This window comes from Protomyctophum bolini, assembly GCF_963924005.1.
Source record: "Protomyctophum bolini genome assembly, chromosome: 17".
Lineage (NCBI taxonomy): Eukaryota > Metazoa > Chordata > Actinopteri > Myctophiformes > Myctophidae > Protomyctophum > Protomyctophum bolini.
In genome coordinates this window covers 8212231-8231659 of record NC_137878.1, presented here as the reverse complement: position 1 = coordinate 8231659, position 19429 = coordinate 8212231, and the positions used below count along the sequence as shown (strand labels likewise).

The following is a 19429-nucleotide window of genomic DNA, read 5'->3' as shown; positions in this document are numbered from 1 at the left end:
GTGTGTCCAGTGGAAACCTCGTATAGAATCTGATCTCAGGTCAGAATGGGTTAATAGTGATGTACGAGCTCTATAATCCTCCATGACAGCATCCATTTAGACCGCTCTCAGCCACTAGCCTGCCAAGTGTCACTTCTCATTTGCACCACAGTCACTGGACCTCTTGGATACCCTTCCATTTTGTCCCTGGCAACCTGTTAAAGATCAGCTTGACAAGTCATTCTCTCCTCCTCAGATTGGTATTATATTCTTAATTTACATGTCACCTTTAAAGAACATGTGTTAACTAGTTATTGAATTTAGCTGAAAGACAAATTTCTACCTAATATAAATAAATGATTTACGTAAAAAAAAAAAACGTAAATCAGTAAAAGGGAAATCCACAGAAAATGAGATGCAAATAATGACTTCATGATGTAAGGACAGTTTGGCATTTTGTTTGAGAGGAGGGAGAGAGAGAGAGAGAGAGACAGAGACAGACAGGCACAGACAAACAGAGAAAAGGAGAGACAGAGACAGACAGGCACAGACAAACAGAGAAAAGGAGAGACAGAGACAGACAGGCACAGACAAACAGAAAAGGAGAGACAGAGACAGACAGGCACAGACAAACAGAGAAAAGGAGAGACAGAGCGACATCTGTTGCGACAAAAGAAGGTTAGCCAATGGAATACAACCACCCTAAGGACTACTATCTGTACCAAGTAGACCCACGTGTAAACAGAGCTGCAACCTTTAAACACATCTTAAATGCAAGTTTTTTGCAAAAAAATGCTATTGTCCCAAAACGACTGCAAAAAAATGCTGCTCGTTTAAAAAAAAGCTTTAGAACCTGTAAAACCGTTTAAAAAAATGCTGTACACCCCCCCCCCCCCCTCCTCCTCCTCCTCCTCCCAACTGTATATGCTTTCCCCATTTTCAACTGTTTTTATTGTATTTTGACACTCGCTTTGGCAACGTAAACGTACGTTTTCTCGTGCCAATAAAGCTCCTTTGAATTGAATCGAATCGGATTGATGATGCGAGAATGACCGAGAGGGGGGAGACACTGAGAAGGTAGCCTCGGAAACCCAGACGTTTTTATTTCCAGGGAGAAAAAAAAAGTCTGGGTCTGAGTCCACTTCAATTCGGCATAGAGTAGTAGCGCAAACATTGCTCACTCTCTGCTGATTTCTGATTGTCTGCACCTTTGTAAAATTGACATACACACGCACACGCTCCTCTCTATCTCTGTCGCTCTAAGTAATTAGTCTCATGTCGCGCAGCTGCGCATATATTCTCCCGGCGAATCCTGCCGGGAGCTGCCTATATGCCATAAAAAAGCATAGGTGAGTTCCAGGCTACTGAGAAGGCAATACGGACGGACGGACGGGGAAGGGTTTGCCTGAAGCCGCTATGGTGGCTGATGGTGGTGATTATGATGACGGTGATGATGATACCTGTTTATACAACAGCTGTTCATTCTCTCTGGCGTAGCAGAACAGGATGTCTGTCAACTTGGTCCTCACGTCCTCCTCCTGGAAGTAACGCATCTCTGGGAACCTGTACGCACACGCACGCACGCACGCGCATTATGAGAGGATGGATAAGGGGAATAACATTTGCATTCATCAATAGTAGGCCGGGGGGTTGGGGTCTTAACCCACGCTGACCTGAGATCAGATTCTAACATGTCTTCTACATCCTGACAGTTTTCCATTCTGACCTGAGATCAGATTCTAACATGTCTTCTACGTCCTGACAGTTTTCTGAAAAAGCCATGTTTCTATGTCAGTCGCTCTTCGATTTAAAAAAAATAGCAGACCTACAAGCTCGTAGCGCGCCACTCGGTGGCGCGCTACGAGCTTGTAGATCTGCTATTTTTCAATAGCTAAAGCGTGACATGATGCCAACACCAGAAGGGGTCCGCGCCCCCAAAAATGGGTTAAAACAATGGACGATGTTGATTACTCACGTTCGCATCACATCCTGTTTGATCATGCTCCTTAGCTCTTTGTCCTGGAAGAACTTGTTCCAAAGACTCTGGATGAAAAGGAGACAGACAGAAGAGGGGTTATGGTCACGGAGGCATGACAAGAACCAGACTGGAGGGGACACCTCTTATCTGGACCCCTAAACCAGGGCAGAAACGTGCGGACTGTTTTCACGAGCATACTGTACACACAGATACCATGAAAACAAAACGCGCCATGAAATTAAACAAACCCTGACCAACATCTAGTTTTCTACTAGGGCTTGATTAAAAAAAAAGTTAATCTAATTAATTTGAAGCACTGTATTTAATCAATCGAAATTAATCGCATTTTAATCGGATATCGATATTTGACCTTAAGCTTTTTTTTTGGGTCAATTAAAAACAGATTTTGTTATACGAGTGAATCAATCAGTGAGTTTTCTAAAAAGTCCCAGCCCTATTTTTCTACACCTCTTCGTTCCCGATCTACGAGCGATATCAGTCGTTCATTTTGACCTTGACCTTTTTCTTTTCTCAACCTAATTCGCTCGGGCATTCTTGACTTGCCCTTGATAGAATTCCCCAGGACCAAAGCACTGAACCTGGGGTGGAAAAGTCTCTCTCTGTGGAACTCACTGCCGAGTGCCAACGCCTGTCAGACTGAGAGCAGCCCCCCGCCCCCAACTTCTTTGAAACAGTCTTGCATTCTTGCACGCTAATCCTATTTTCTTTGTTTTACCGCAGTTCTATTATTACCCATTTCCCTTTGTTTTACCGTTCTGTGATTATGACTATTACTTTGTTTCAGGTTTTCAGTCCTCCTTTGTATCCGTTATTTACCTCGGCGAGTTATTCGTTCCGTTTCATTTAACCTATATTTAAAACCAGTAAAAACAAATTGAGACAAAGTCTCTTTTTCCAAGTGTACATCTGAGATGATCCTTTTGAAACTTCTCAGTGACACACACACACACACACACACACACACACACACACACACACACACACACACAGGTGGGGAGTGACACGCGGCAAAGGCCGCCGGAGCTCGGGAGTCGAACCCGCGGCACGCCGTCCGGCTTGGCTTGGCTAGCCTACTAGGTGCCCAGACGGTTGAGCTAACCGGGGGCTTGGTGTATTTTATATCGGTTAAAGGCAAGGTTGGAGGTTGGAGGAAATAGCCAATGTAAACATTTGAAACCAGCAGGAGACGGCGAGAGCTTAACGCAGCTGAAACAGTGGTGGCGTCGCTCTCAAATGCACACACACACACTCACTCACTCACCCCTTCATCTTGGGAGAGTGGGTTGTTGACAACCAGGTCCTGCTGACCTGCAGCCTTGCGAGGGTTCGTGATGTGCTGCGGAAAAAATTAAAAACAAATCACTAAACCATAATGCAGCCGTCACTCTCTCTCTCTCTCTACCGCGGGTCACGTCTTGATGTCTCAACGCTTAATGTTTTATGCAAAGCACACTTTGAACTGCCGTGTTGTTGAAATGATGTGCTATACATATAAACTAGCCTTATACCGCAGGTTTACTTTACCCAGTACAACCATTATCATCATCGTGTGAATTTAACCCGGAAGAGTGTAACCAAATGGACCCTGAGGGAGCATTTGGTCCTTTTATCTCTTGAGAGAAAAAATTAACCCATTTAGACCTGAGGAGACACACCTGTGTCACCGTATAGCTTTTAACCACTTTAACTTGTTGAAATGTAGCAGATTTACAAGATAGAAAAATAGAAAAAAGAGTGCAAATCTGTGAATATATATTCGTTCACAGCAAACGTTTTTTTTTTAACTCATATATCTTTGCTTATCTGGTCCCTGGAACAAAAGTATTTTCAGGTGGCGACGGCGGCCAATTACATACCACCAAAAAGGGAACCCGATTTGGTGTTAGCATTATGCTATGCTTTAGCTATTAAAAGAATAGCAGGTCTACAAGCTCGTAGCGCGCCACCGAGTGGCGCGCTACGAGCTACGAGGTCTGCTATTTTTGAAAAATCAAAGAACCACTGACATAGAAACATGGCTTTTTCAGAAAACTGTCAGGATGTAGAAGACATTTTTAGAATCTGATCTCAGGTCTACATGGGCTAACAAACACTGGGATTGTATTAGTGTAGCAGAACGCGAGAGGGTTAGCTTTTAGTAAAATGTGCTGCAGCAACAACAACAACAACAGGCTCACTCACGGTCTCTTTAATCTTCTCGTAATGAGAGCGCAGCTCCTTGGTCTTATTGATCCACTGACTCTTGTCCTCTGGGAGAACTTCCAAGTAGAGCTAGAGTTAGAAAAACACACAAAAAAAAACACAGCACTGGATACTACCACACAGACACTTTTTTTAGGGGTCCTTCAGGGGTGGGCAATTTTGATGATGGAGAGGGCCACAAAAGTTCCACAATCACTCCAGAGGCCCCGAAACCCCTTTTTTTCATAATTAATGCCCTACTTCTATGCTCGCAACAAACTAGCCAGTCTAGTGAGTCTACAAGCTCAACACGTTTTGAGCTTGTAGACCTGCTATTGCTGCTATTTTGAATTGCAATCCTTAATTCTTCTTTTGCTATTTTTTTCCCTTTAATTGGAAGCCTGCAAAAATGCTTAAAAAATAATAATAATAACTTCTTTACTGCCATCTAGTGTTCAAAAACGTTGACTGCTTCTCTGGTTCACTCCTCCAATGCTACGGAGATTGATTTGTTTCCGGGTTAGACAGGAAGATGGGGGCTTCCGGATAGTGGAACGACACCACACAACACAGCCTTTAGCTAGCAGTACAAATGTGATCGTCGGGTGCGCGCCGGCTCACCATGGACAGCTCTCGAACCTTTGGAGATACGGCGCTTTGAAAACCGGGGTTACAATAGAGGCTCAACGGATCTGGATTTTTTTTAAACATCGCTGCTGGTGAAGGAGGAGGGCTATACTACCCGGAGCAATGCTAAAAAGGTATTTTTTCTTAATTGGAATTCTGAAAAGTAATTTTTTTATTACATTTCAAATGCGTTCAGTTTCGTTTATGTTAATCTTATGAACTTAAATACAATTGGAATTGTAAACAGATGAAATCAATAATATATCAGTATTGCGATATTAACCTGTAGGGCCACATTGAGTGAAGGTGGGTATCGGCAGTGGACAGGACAGCGCAACATTCAAGGTCTCCCTCTCTCCTAACTATCCACGAATCTCTGGGATTCTAATTCCTAAACTCCTTCGTATAAGATGCCTCCTTCCAATAAAAGCCGCTACAGTTGAAACAAATACAAGCCCGGGTCACTATTAAGAGGATTTACGGTACATTAAGTTGTGTCTCTATGCAGCCAATCACATCTTCCAAAAACAACACTAACCCAAAAAACACCCACAGACCGGCAGTGGAAGATTAACATGCGATCGTGGCTGTGCAATGAAAACATCAGAACGTTGACCAAACATTATGTTTACACTGCAACCCGGTGAACAAAATGCTGGGATATCTGGGGGCCTATTGCACTATTGCTTATACGGTTATGACACGAAAGCACGAAACGGTTTCATGACTGTTACATCACTTTCCAAACTACAGGTGGTCACAGTGGTGGACAACAGAAGTGTGTGTGTGTGTGTGTGTGTGTGTGTGTGTGTGTGTGTGTGTGTGTGTGTGTGTGTGTGTGTGTGTGTGCGCGCGCTCGTCAATCTACCATTATGAGAAGGAGAGAAACCCAAAGCCCTTCTAATCAAACCTGATAAAAAGAAGACGTCAGATCTCTGTTTGACAAGTTACTGTACCTTCCAGCACACGCTGCGGAAGCGGCTGCTCCTTAATCGACCGTTGATGCCTGCCTGCCGGATGTGGGCCAGGTAATTACTGTGGAGGAACAAGTCGTCCCATTCTTTCCTGCCAGAGACAAAAGAGGGGTGAAGAAACGTGAGAATATAGCAGGAGATAAGTGCGGAGGGGCAGGGGGGGGGGGGGGGCAGAGAGAAGAGAAGAAAGCGATCCCAGTCTGATTTGAATGACTTCTGCCTCTCATGTCATCCAGTCAATTAGAATGAAGCCCTTACCTATAGGACAGGAAAGTGGACTCCGACTGGGAGTAAGTGGTGCTGTCAAGAGAGCCTCCTCCTGTAAAAACACACAAGTAATACGTTATTAATGAACAAGTATTATGAATGCCTGCAATGGTATACGGTGACTGGTCCATAACCTGGCATAGAAGTTATCTCATGGCCTGCCTGTGACTGGCAATACTAGTACCAGATCAAAGTCTGGAGGGATGGATTGTGACAATTGGAATGTTAGATTGTGACATTGAATACTTTTATTGGTCGTTGTTCCCATCATTGGATAATCTATACGATTAATCTATTGGTATTTTTTAGGCGTCTCTCATTCCCGACTTGTACTGTAGTGTGGAGGGCACAGAGAGAGAGAGAGAGAGAGAGAGAGAGAGAGAGAAAGTCACAGCAGAACGTGGAAGCTCCATGTCTGTTGCTGTAGAGCGTGTGTGTGTGTGTGTAAGTCTAATTTGGCCTGCAGGTGAGCATACACTCTACTCCAAGAGCCGTCTGTCAACATTAGCTACAGGAGTGGATCGGTCCGCTGGGACACTCGGCATGAATATTCATCAGCTCAACAACACACACACACACACGCACACACACACACACACACACGCCTGCAGCCCTCATCACCAGATGCATTCAAGATTTGCGCTTCATAGTCTTCTCGATTTTACGCTCTCTCTCTCTTCCGTCTCACTCTCGTATACATACTACCTAGCCTGTTCTCCCTGTTCTCGTTGACACTCCCCTCTTTTCTGCCAGTCATTATTACACTAACTAAAAGAGGCGTCAGTGCCAACGCCATTCAGTGCCACAATAACAATTCAAGTGGACCCCGTCATCACAACACTAGTAACTATATATATATAATGTTGCTCCTGCGAAACACGCCACAACCAATATCCCGTTGCTTTGTACTTTGTTCCAAATGATTGACAAGCCTCTTGAATCGAGAACTATCTAACTATAGTGGTTAGAGAAAGCAATATACGTACGTCAGCCAATGTTAAGACTTTGAACAACTCTCTCGACACTTGCATGACATTCGTACAGTGCCGGGTTACACTGACTGGTGGTGGCAGGTCAACACAGAGAGTTTTTTGAGTCTCTTAAATTTGTAGTATCTGCTCTGAACAATGTATGCTGTTCGGTCCGGGTGTGGTACAGTATGACTGTAATACAGTCGTCCAAGGTACTTTCACCACGGCGGTACGGTATATACAATTATAATTGTCACTCCACTTGATGATAGCCACAAATTGTGGACAATAAAGTGCACAAAGTATAGTGTTATTTTGCACCGGGCACTTGGGCAGCGTTTATTTTGACAGGAAATTTAGATTTTAGTTTTTAGTCATAGTCTCTTGAATAGCTTATTTCGTTTTAGTCACATTTTAGTGACTTTGAATTTGTTTGTTTTAGTCTAGTCGCGCTGCGACGCGTTGTGAGCTTGTAGATGTGCTATTTTCAGCATGCAACCAAGTGTAAATGTGTCTTTTACGTATACTGGATCTCTTGTCCACTAGTCCCTTCCTAACATTTTAGTCTAGTTTTTATTTGTTGATGAAAATGTCAGTATATTTAGTCTTAGTTTTTAGTCGTCGTAGTTTAGTTTGTCGTCTGTGAAAAAAAAGGTAGTGGACGAATTATTTTTTGTCATAGTAATAGTCAAGTGACAATTGACTTTGAATTTTAATGACATTAGACAGAATTACATATTACGGCCATCCAATATGGCGCCTCTTTACAAAGGCTGTCAATGGCAATTGGCCGTCTGTTTGTTTGTCTGTACACCGTTATTACTACTAGTACTGACTCAGAGAAGTGTTTCTAAATAGGGAAGAGAGAGATTGCATTTCAAAGGACAGTTCTGTTTCCATAGCAGATCACAATGCATTATTGACTTAGAACAGAGATATAATCGAATGGGCAAATACAAAATGGTTCTTCCGTTCCTGGTGCGGCATTATCCGTCAAGTTGTCTGGATGAAAAAAACAGACACCCAGTATTAGCTCGATGCGTTTGCAGGTAGCCTCGCATGTTATTCCTTTTGATGTTTTACACATTCTGTGTGCTGCATTGCATGATTTCCTTTACCATTTTGAGTTGCAGTTTATAGACTGTCAGTGAGAAGACCCCTCCGGGACTTTTGTGTTATCTTTTTGGCATTTCTTACTGTACTGCTGTACCGTTTCAAACTAAAAGTTAGTTAATTTAGGGCAACACAAAGAGACACTGCGCAACAAATAAATGTGCAGACAAGTACAGTACATGTATTCATCATAATAATGCTATTTGTGATGCCATGTAATACTGAATTCAATAGATATTGCCGCAACTGATTTGGTGGGGGATGTGTGGATTTGGTCGGTTCAAGTTAATTATATATAGTTATTATACAGTCTGGAAGCATAATACTTTTTCTATGCTCTTTTTTTCCAATACTTATACAGACCTGGAAATGGCTGAAATACAATTACATACTTTTCCATATTTGTGCAGGTACCCTGATTACGCTGATACATTAAGGACCGTTTCTAATTCCTGTACATCTATATTGTCCAATAAACTAATAAAGTGATTCTGCGGTTGTGTGTAGGGGGATTCTGCAGGTGTGTGTAGGGGGGATTCTGCAGGTCTGTGTAGGGGGGATTCTGCAGTTGTGTGTAGGGGGATTCTGCAGGTGTGTGTAGGGGGATTCTGCAGGTGTGTGTAGGGGGGATTCTGCAGGTCTGTGTAGGGGGATTCTGCAGTTGTGTGTAGGGGGATTCTGCAGGTGTGTGTAGGGGGATTCTGCAGTTGGTGTGTAGGGGGATTCTGCAGGTGTGTGTAGGGGGATTCTGCAGTTGGTGTGTAGGGGGATTCTGCAGGTGTGTGTAGGGGGGATTCTGCAGTTGTGTGTAGGGGGGATTCTGCAGTTGTGTGTAGGGGGGATTCTGCAGTTGTGTGTAGGGGGATTCTGCAGGTGTGTGTAGGGGGGATTCTGCAGTTGGTGTGTAGGGGGATTCTGCAGGTGTGTGTAGGGGGGATTCTGCAGTTGTGTGTAGGGGGGATTCTGCAGGTGTGTGTAGGGGGGATTCTGCAGTTGGTGTGTAGGGGGATTCTGCAGTTGTGTGTAGGGGGGATTCTGCAGTTGTGTGTAGGGGGATTCTGCAGGTGTGTGTAGGGGGATTCTGCAGGTGTGTGTAGGGGGGATTCTGCAGTTGTGTGTAGGGGGGATTCTGCAGTTGTGTGTAGGGGGATTCTGCAGTTGTGTGTAGGGGGATTCTGCAGGTGTGTGTAGGGGGGATTCTGCAGTTGGTGTGTAGGGAGAATGAACGTACGGCTGCGATTCTTGTTCAAGTTGTGGAGCGGGTCGAAGCCCACGTCTTGCTGCTCGTCCGACAGGAGCGGGTGGCGGGTCTCGAAGTTTGGGTGCTGCATGACCGCGACCCCGGGCCAAACCTGGCGCCACACACACGAGGAGGGAAAGAAAACATGGAAACATGGAATAAAGCAAAAAAAATAGAAGACTGAAAATGTAATGTCGTAGTCGTCGTCTTAGGCCGACCAGCTGGGGGAAAAACATCATGAAACATTTCTGAGACCATTTCGTGTTTCTGGAAGATGCTTCTAAACTTGTATTCTATTCCTAGGTTTGATCACTTCAAATACGCTTTCATCTTAAAATGATTAACCCAGTTTGGGGCGGGAACCCCTTTCGGTGTTTATTATTTATGTTATGTTATGATTTAGCTATTGAAAAATAGCAGATCTACAAGCTCATAGCGCGCCACCGAGTGGCGCGCTACGAGCTTGTAGGTCTGCTATTTTTGAAAAATCGAAGAGCGACTGACACAGAAACATGGCTTTTTCAGAAAACTGTCAGGATGTAGAAGACATTTTTAGAATCTGATCTCAGGTCAAAGTGGGTTAATGACTATTTTCGGTGCGCATCGTGCTTTCACAGAAGACACGATGGAATTCTATGGAAACCAAATGACTGGAATCAGTCGTGGCGACAGGGAACTTTAATCCGTGTAAACAAACTAGAAACACTTGACAAGAATTCTCAGGTATAGCACCTCCAGGTGCTTCAACCTAGCCTTCCTATTTTTGGGCAAGTCATCATAAGGAAAACAATGGAACATATTTAAACGTTTGCGCCGTCTTGTCTAATTATTTTAACCGTGTCCATCCATGGACATGACGATGAATGCAGCCTAACAATTATGGTTTCCTTATAAAAAACTACAGTGCGTAACTAATACATAGACAAGTATTCGTCATAATGTTATTTGTGATGCTATGTATATATATATATGCAATTCATATATATTTTCTTTCAAATGATCTGGTGGGGGGATGTGTGGACTTTTGGTTAAGTTATTAATTATTAGTCAATTATTAGTCAATAGTCTGTAAACATAATAGTTTTTCTACACTTTGTTCTTGCATACTTTCCCAGACCTGGAAATGACTAACATCCAATTCCATACTTTTCCATACTTGTGTAAGAACGAAGTAGGAACGCTGATTATACGTACATATAGTGCTTTTCCTTCTTAGCACTTACCGTCACAGCCTAATGTTTCTTCTCAGCCAAAACTCGTGGAAGAAGATGGGGTTTAGTCTGTAGAGGAGAAAACAAAACAAAACAAAAAATCTGAATGAGGAACATGAACACAAATGAGAACGTTGTGTTCCTCCTTGTGCAGTGTAAATGTGGTCTGTGTATTGATGCTGTGGGATTACAGCCATTACGAATGAGAACAATAACAAACACAGAAGACAAAAGTAGGAAGTGCAAAATAGATTAGCTAACTTACAAACTAACGTTCTAAATATAGCATGGTGCGAGTACACTGTACGGTAGTATTACTAAACCTAAAATAATGGCACGATTGATTATTATATTAACCCGTTTAGACCTGAGAACTGTCCGATTCTACAAATGTCTTCAAAAATCACGAGTTTTCAGACAAACCTATACGTTTCTATATCAGTGGCTCTCAAACTATTTCATGTCACGGACCACCCAGAAGGACATATTTGCCCGCCGACCCTCAAAAAGCGTTCACTGCGAGAGAATATATAATATATTCAAAGATTTGCACACATTTTCAAGATCTTTCAAAAATAGCAGATATACAAGCTCGTAGCTATATATGACCTTGTAGATCTGCTATTTGTCAACAGCTAAAGTTTAAAATGAGGGTTAATGCAGACAAAACATTATGACCCCATTTAAGCAGGCCTCTTATATATATATATATATGACTCGAAAGCCCCCCATTATCAGCTTATCAGAGGTCAAGCTACACGTTTCATCAGAATCATTTTAATCTTATGCACAAGCAAAATGATTGGAGTACCAATACAGTACAGCTGTTAGGTAACAGGTCACACACTATTCAAATAGTCACACACTGCTAAAATGACAATACACACACACACACACACACACACACAATGCTGATAATAACGCCACAAGTCAGGCAGCCGGGAGGAAACACAAAAGAACACCGTCTTGCCACTATAGGTAAAACCGTTGGCCAACTTCTCTAATGCCTGCCTTGGAAAAAATCGCTCATTGTGATTGACAAAGCTAATACACTTTTCCCCCCAGCAAACACTCGGCATGCGTTGTCGCAATCTAGGTTAACCAATACAGTGTTTGTCTCCCCATCCCCATTCTTTATCCAGGCTTGGGCTCATTCCATGTGGTTCTTTCTGAATGCAGTTAGACTAATACACAAGGCCTCGCAGAACAGCGCAGCACGCTTCCACTCAGCATTATGCACCCCTCCTCCTCCTCCTCCTCCACCCCCAAGTTTATTAATTATGAAAATAACACAACAAAGGCATCTTTTAAACCTATTAGCCGTACTAACGTAGCACCGCTCGATAAATCAGCCATGCACGCACACAAACACGCAGCCACGAAAACGGAAATAATTTTATATGCATAATGTATGGGCCCCGTTTTCATAGGGAACATATAAAGTTCTTCTCCAAGACGTATATGCGTTTCCTTTATAAGTCTTTGGGCTTTTGTATAGCGAGGCTACTTTAAAAACATTATCCCCTTAAATAACTATGCGTAATCTTTAATTACTGTATATATGAATGAATGGCGGTTGGGGGCCTGCAAGTAGATAGGCTCAATAATGCTTCAATGATGGCTTTGCTTTCTTGTTGCTTGTTTCCTGTGAACTTGTGAAGCTACAGCTGTGCATGCTGAAGTTTGGTCACACCTGTTTAAAATTAATTTGACAACTTCTGCAAGATCAATAACTTAAAGGGATTTGTGACATTAAAAAAAAAGGTTTTGGAATTGTTTTTTTTAGGTTTTCTAATCTCAAGTGCACCCAAAAAACATGAACTTTTAACATTCAGTAGATTTTCTGTGATTTTCTGGCTCAAACAGGTGCTCTGATTTGCCGGCAGTTTGTGACGCAAGAGCCTGCAAATCCCATATATGTCAATGGGATTTGCCAGCAGATGTCACTGTTTTCACTGTGTTGCCTGTTTTCATTGTAGCTCAAAAGGCTTCCAAACCCCAAAGAAAACGTCAGACCACAGAAAATCCACTGAATGTTCAAAGTTCAGGTTTTTTGGGTGTACCGGTAATTGAGGTCATAAAACCTAAAAGAAAAACAAAAATAAATGAAAATGAAAGTCATAAAACCTTTAACTTAAAAACATTTGGACACGCTTCTAGTTTATTAATTCATTTAAAAAAAAAGTGTAAGGTCTCACAACTTGATTGAGCTGGTAACGGACAATCTATAAAACGCACCATGTCTCCGACGTACATCTGTACGGTACGTCTGTATTAATCCACGTAACACAAGAACTATTCGCCCCCGCCGACTTAGAATTCGACGACACACACGTTCCACACCACCACAGGGAGTGCACTGCAGTGCCCGGCCTAGAGTAGGTCCAGAACCGCCACAGAAGCCTCCGACCGGGATCTGGAGTACTCTGGACAGGGCCCAAATTAGCCAATAAATCACACCTGATCAGCCCTAGATTGGCATATATGCCCATATATGGGCATAAAAAGGGACACAGACATACTGTAACAACTGGGTGGGGCATGCATGCATTTCCAACTTGCATCGTTCATGCATTCTTTGATTATGTTCAAGGTAGGTGGAAAAGCATGTGCACTGTGCTCCAATTCTTAAATTAAGTTAAGACCACAATGCAATTTTTTAGATCATCATCTCACACTAGGAGCACTCATCGCTGTGCATTTTTTTTTTATCTTTGAGTTCCAGCAGACTGCAAAAGCAAAACACTGAGTTCCATTCAACACAATAGGAAAAGGTCATTCTGACCGGCTTAAGGAGGGTTACACCCCTCCCAAATCACTCACTACCAGTTATAAAGAGGAATGTCCCCAGGGACCTTGCACAACATGGTGTGCAAGGGAAATTATGCAGTCTGTGCTGTATGTATATAAGACCAGGGCCGGACCATAGAAAATGTGCTCAATACCGACAGCCGGTCAGCAAGTGGATTCATGTATATGGACAATATTTTAAATCAATCAACAAAAAAAAACTATATACCAAAATGTCCCACTCGACACCCCCGTCTGCCGGACTATTAGCACTCTCTCGCCTGAAGCAAATCTTCCCTCAGCCTTTCCGCTGCATTCATTAGTTCTGTCTGGGAACGGCGCCTCCTACAATGCTGCAACAACTCAACAAAACTTTGCAACATAATAATCAGCGCAAATTAACTACTGCATAATGTATGTCATATTATTACCTGGAGACACCTCAATAATTCACGGCATGAATCTTTCATGAAATAATCAAATCAATACATAATGAAATGCATAAATAAATCAATGGACATTACAAATGACGTCGCATCGAGCTCTCATCCATACTGTATGTGTACAGGCAAGGTACAAGTTATGTTGCTGAGATTTTACCTATCAACATGCACAACTCCAGGGCAGAAATAGCCTAGGTCTAGCATTTCTAGCTACAGTAATAGCTATAGCTACAGTATTATGTTATGGCTTATTAAGAAGGACCAATATAATACTTGAAGGCAGGCATACATACAGTACAGTACATGCAATGTACAGTATAGTCAATTTACACCAGACAGCCCAAAGCACCTGCAATTGGATCTCTTCTTCCCAAAGAGACACCTCGATATGCAACAGGACATGTCACTTCCTTTAACGTAAACGTATCTGCTTAAATACAAAGTATATGCTAATGCATGTAAGCAAGGCCCAAGTGGGCTCAAAATATTTATAGCATGCAGTCCTGCGTGTTGATAAGAGCTTAAAGGTAGAGTAAGTGATTTCACTTAATTCAAATATCACTTATTTTTTTGTTTTGTTGTGATAATCCTCTCTACTATAGAGTGTGCTGACCATATAAGGAGTTCCCCCCTGTCCCCAGTTAACCCCTGGGGGTCAAAAAATCTTAGGTTTCGTTTTTGACTCTCTATCCTGATTGGACGACAGCCAAAAACGAAACCTAAGGTTTTTTGAGTGAAATCACTTACTCTACCTTTAAACTGAATAGATAAAATGTTGATTGTAGTCTAGTAGTGGATACTTGTTGATTTAAGTTACGTTACAGTGTACATACAACAAAGCATCGGGTCTTGTTGTGCGAAAAACACGCTCAGATCCCTACTTAATGTTTCATTTTTGGGACTCCAAAGGGAAAGGAAAGTCAGCCGTCGACACAGGGGCCACAAATGGCAACAGATCAGTGGATTTAATACTTTGCTTAAAGGGACACTTCACCCTTTTTGCAAAAAGATATATGTTAATGACGTTTAGAAGCTTTAGATCACTTTCCTGGGGGTATTTATGTGTGTAATATGTGGTTTTAGATATTTTAGATTGTAGCAGTGAGCCTGTTGTCTCTGATGTCATGGACACTGGTCTCACTACCTTCCTGGACTACAATTCCCATAATTCTTTGGTGCACTGCTCCTCCTTGTGGATAGGGGGGAGAGCTGTCTTACTGAGACAACATGTAGTCCAGGAAGGAAGTGAGCCCAGTGTCCATGACATCAGAGACAACAGGCTCACTGCTACAATCTAAAATATCTAAAACCACATATTACACACATAAAGACCCCCAGGAAAGTGTTCTAAAGCTCCTAAACGTCATTAACATATATTTTTTTGCAAAAAGGGTGAAGTGTCCCTTTAAGTTTACAACGCTATGCATGTCCACTTCATCCGGGCCGTGGTGAGAGATTCTTTGATGGAAGATTATTCAAGAGCTGTGTGGATCAGCTGAGAGTCCTGGAGGCAATCTATGAAGTTCCCTCTCAAATCACTGCAGCTGTGTAAGGAACAACTTTAGGACTCAGTCTGAAACACAGGACAGTCAGCACCAACCAGGGTTGCCAAGTCTGCTTATTTGCAGTTGCAGTTTTTATCCCCGAGTTGCGGGTTGTGTTTTTTTTGGGCTCGTTTTAAAAATGTTTTGAGTTATTAAGCCTTGGCTAAAGTATGTGTGTGAGATAGTATAATAAATGACCAAAACAATATTATAGACATACATACATTTTTTATAATGATAAATGTATCAAATATTGTTTTATCAGGATTATATGGCCATATTATTGGGCTTGCTGGCAGCTGCTTGTTCTGGCTTGGGAGAATTGGGACGCACACCAGAGGTAGGTTGTCGGTCTAATGACAGTCGGACCAATTAGCATGTCTAAACTAAAGCCTGTGTACCCGGGGGAAAATTGGCTTATTTCTCGCACAAGAGTTGGCAACACTGGTCACTAGCACAGCACTGCAGGCTTACCATACAATAGACCTATTTCAACAGACAGAAGCAGACATTCGTCATAGATCAGCCATGGTACAAAAAGTAGCAGCCATATGACTTCAGACCGAGAGGGGTCAACTGCCATGAGAAAAACGCATCTAATTGCTATGAATCCCATGCCTCATACAGTAGGACACAGTGAAGCACAGTGGCTAAACTACTGTATACCAAGAATAAATCCAGAATATTCAAATTATACATAACATACTAACTATTTATGGAAATCAACATTTTAGTAGGGAACAGAAACAGTATTCTATCCTAATTGAAGTACCCCCGAGTGATCAGATCTCAACACTGTCTAGTTTTGGAAAAGGGGGGAAAAAAACACACAAAAAAGCAGCCTGAAATCCAACAGTAGTTACTGTCGTGAAAATGACCTAACGTCATTAGCAATGACAGACTGTTGTTGTGTTCAATCTCAAAGGTTGCCAGATAAGAGATTGGTGCAAGATTGAAAATAAATAAATGGGATACAAAAATACATAACATAAACCATTATAATAAAAACTGTAATAGTGTGACTGAGTATTGTGTTCTAACTAACGTGCACTTCGGATTGTTAAAGGTTTATGGGATAATCAGCCAGTGCCAATTATTATGAGATGAGTGGGTATTGGCAGAGTGAGACAGAGAGAGAGAGAGAGAGAGAGAGAGAGAGAGAGAGAGAGACACCCCTGCTAAACAAACTCACATGCCTAGACTTCAGCACGCAATTACCGCCTAGCTGACTTCAGTCACATGACCCAGGAGGTTAATTCTATGCTCAGAACTTTAACCTGCCAAAAATACTGAGAGAAGCCCGTCTGTCTCCACTACTGACTGCATTGCTGTCTGAACGGGTTACATATAATGCTAGTCAACAAAGTATTAGGGGCCCATAATCCAGTCAGTGTGGGTCCATTTCCTTGGATCTTGGTACAAACTTTTGGACTAAAAAGTGATTTTGCATGCACGTCATCGTGAAAGGAAACAACTATGGGGAAATACAATAACAGGTTACTTTCCATATCCAGTAGGCCTAGATATTTAAGTGCATTAAATAGTGGTCACAATTCACAAACTGTCACATCATGAGTATTTCTCCATAGGCCAGTCACTCACCTACTACAGGTGTGTACAGTATTTGGTGAGTCTGTCTGTACACAAATGATGAGTGTTGTTAACTGTTAATCCATCCACTTTTTGGGCTACAAATGGTTACCAAAAGGACCCAATTAAGAGCTTCATTTGGGTCCAAACATAAGTTGTCTGCATTCTCATTCTCTAGGCGCAATTTGAAACTCTAGATTTCTTTATAATGGGATGAATCTAGAGTTGCAATACCCTCCATTGACTCCCCCCACTCATCCAAATTGCTTTTGCGATCTGCTTGTATTAAACAACGTTAAACTCACCAACATTGCAGCTGTAGGGAAAGCTTGAAATATCCTCTTTCAATCTGCAAAGCATTTGTTTCATAAAAATCCACTGTAGACATGATGTTATGAGCTACTTTCCAGCAAGAAATTCGGTGCAGGTGATTCTTTTTTTAAGTGTTGGAGTTTGGAAGCACTCGTTGAAGTCACTGAACGGTTTCGAATTTGCACATAATGCAGGAGGCAGCAGCGCGGCCCGTTAAGAAAAAACGAGTGCTTCCAAACTCAAACATTTAGAAAAAGAATCACCTGCACAGCATGTCGGACCATCGCTTTTTCGCATCGCATCGCATGTCCCCCCCGCTTCGGATCTTCGGTGTGTCGGAAAAACGTGCGCACACCCGCACAGAATGTCTTGACAGAAAGTAGCTCATAACATGTCTACGGTGGATTTGCAGATTGAAAGAGGACAATTCAAGCTTTCCCTACAGCTGCAATGTTGGTGAGTATACATCGTTTAGTACAAGCAGATCACAGAAGCAATTTGGATGAGTGGGGGAGTCAATGGAGGGTATTGCAACTCTAGATTCATCCTAGCCCCTTCTCGGAACCCCGTGGGTCAGCCCAATCGATTCGTGCCGAACCGGGCTACCCGTGGGGTCCCTGTGCGAAACTGTGTTTTCGTATGTAAACGTCAGAACGCAGACGTAAATGACGTCGGATACGTCGTGTCTGCGCCGTTTGAGGGCTTCTGTTCGTTTGAGTTATTCCGTTTATGTGAACTCTAGTTTACACCGGACACCGCTGAGAATTTCCCTGTGCTGCGGAAGCCGTTAATCTGTGTTTGACCGATTTGGAAGCTTTGATTCCTCTCTTCCTTCCTTGTTTATTTACCGTTTATTGTACCGCCTCCCGTTGCGGGGGTTGGCTTATGCGTCCCTACGTTCCTGCTCTGTCATAGCTATAGCCACTAGCTAGCCAGATAGGCGGTACAATGAGGTGTCAATAAACAAGGTAGGAAGAGAAGAATCAAAGCGACCAAATCGCTCAAACAAAGTACTTAAAAATACTTAACGGCTTCCGCGGCACAGGAGAATTCGCAGCAGTATTCATAGGTACTTATAGTTCACACATTCAGAATAACTCAAACGAATAGAAGCCCTCAAACGGCGCAGAAACGACGTAACCATTATGTTTATTTATGTCCGCGTACCCGGTGGCAGGGTGGAGGTGGAATAGGACCCCATGGCTACTGGGTCTCAAAAATGTCAGAAACTTCAGTACCATTGGGTTCCGCTTGTAGGGCTAGTAGGGCTTGTAGGGCTAGATTCATCCCATTATTAGAAAAGTTGCAAATTGCGACTTGGGCATTCTCATTACACACACACAACGGTGTCATGAAAATGCCTCATTGCTAGATGAAAAGACTTGAGTGCACAGTTCTGCACACAGCCATCATGGGACCTGTCCACCACAGTGGGGGGGGGGGGGGGGGGGGGAACACTGCCTTTGGCAAACCATGCAGATATACAGTGAACACAATGTTCTTCGATAATGACATTTTGAAACATTTCACGTCAGGGCATATTACAAAAAAAGGTATATACACTCATCACACTAAGTTAATCATGTATCAGTTGAGTACACGAATAATGTCTAGTTTTATCGCTAAATGGACGGGGAGCAATCCGCAGGCTTATCGATAGATAGCCAGGCAGCGAAAGACAACAGACAACGCAAAATAACTATCCAGAGTAGACTTCTTATATACCTGTCCTGTCCCCCCCCCCCGGGGGCAACCAAGCGAAAACAGAAGTTATTCATAGAGACCCGTCAGGGTTTAAGCCGTAGCAAAGCAGCACTTCATGCTTTACTTCCTACTGAATTTTGTTTCATAAGATGGCAGGGACCATGTCCATGGTGATTATACAGTATATACTTCCCTGGGAAGCTGACAACAAGCTAGCGTTAGCAAAAGCTGTAGTGTGCACTGAACCAACCCACTGCACTGCACAGGGCCTATACTTCCGTCACATTAGTCGGGACGCGGACACGGGGGGGCTGTTAAACATCATTCATATCCATAAAGTATAGCGTGTGGACCTTCGTGAAAGTGTAGATACCTTTTCCGTTCACGCAGGACTCCCCCATTCTGCTGTCTGTCTGTCTCGCTCTCTCTCTCTGTCTAGTCTACTTGATTTGTAAACACTCTGCTCTCCCAGTCCCAGCAGCCA

At 42.8% G+C, this 19429-nt stretch overlaps 1 protein-coding gene across 3 annotated transcripts in view; it reads right to left on the bottom strand.

Moving 5' to 3' along the window:
• Window positions 1-19429, bottom strand: part of tbc1d5 (TBC1 domain family, member 5) — a 46036-nt gene extending 26607 nt beyond the window's left edge. For all 3 annotated transcript variants that reach the window (XR_013965694.1, XM_080788085.1, XM_080788086.1), the window contains exons 1-9: window positions 19319-19429; window positions 10575-10631; window positions 9343-9463; window positions 6019-6079; window positions 5743-5851; window positions 4160-4249; window positions 3240-3314; window positions 1955-2022; window positions 1440-1542 (exon numbers count right to left, since the gene is read on the bottom strand). Coding sequence is in view for 2 of the 3 variants with exons in the window: in XM_080788085.1 (XP_080644211.1) it covers window positions 1440-1542; window positions 1955-2022; window positions 3240-3314; window positions 4160-4249; window positions 5743-5851; window positions 6019-6079; window positions 9343-9442 (606 nt within the window). In the remaining variant the exon portion in view is untranslated. The remainder of the gene's footprint in view (window positions 1-1439; window positions 1543-1954; window positions 2023-3239; window positions 3315-4159; window positions 4250-5742; window positions 5852-6018; window positions 6080-9342; window positions 9464-10574; window positions 10632-19318) is intronic.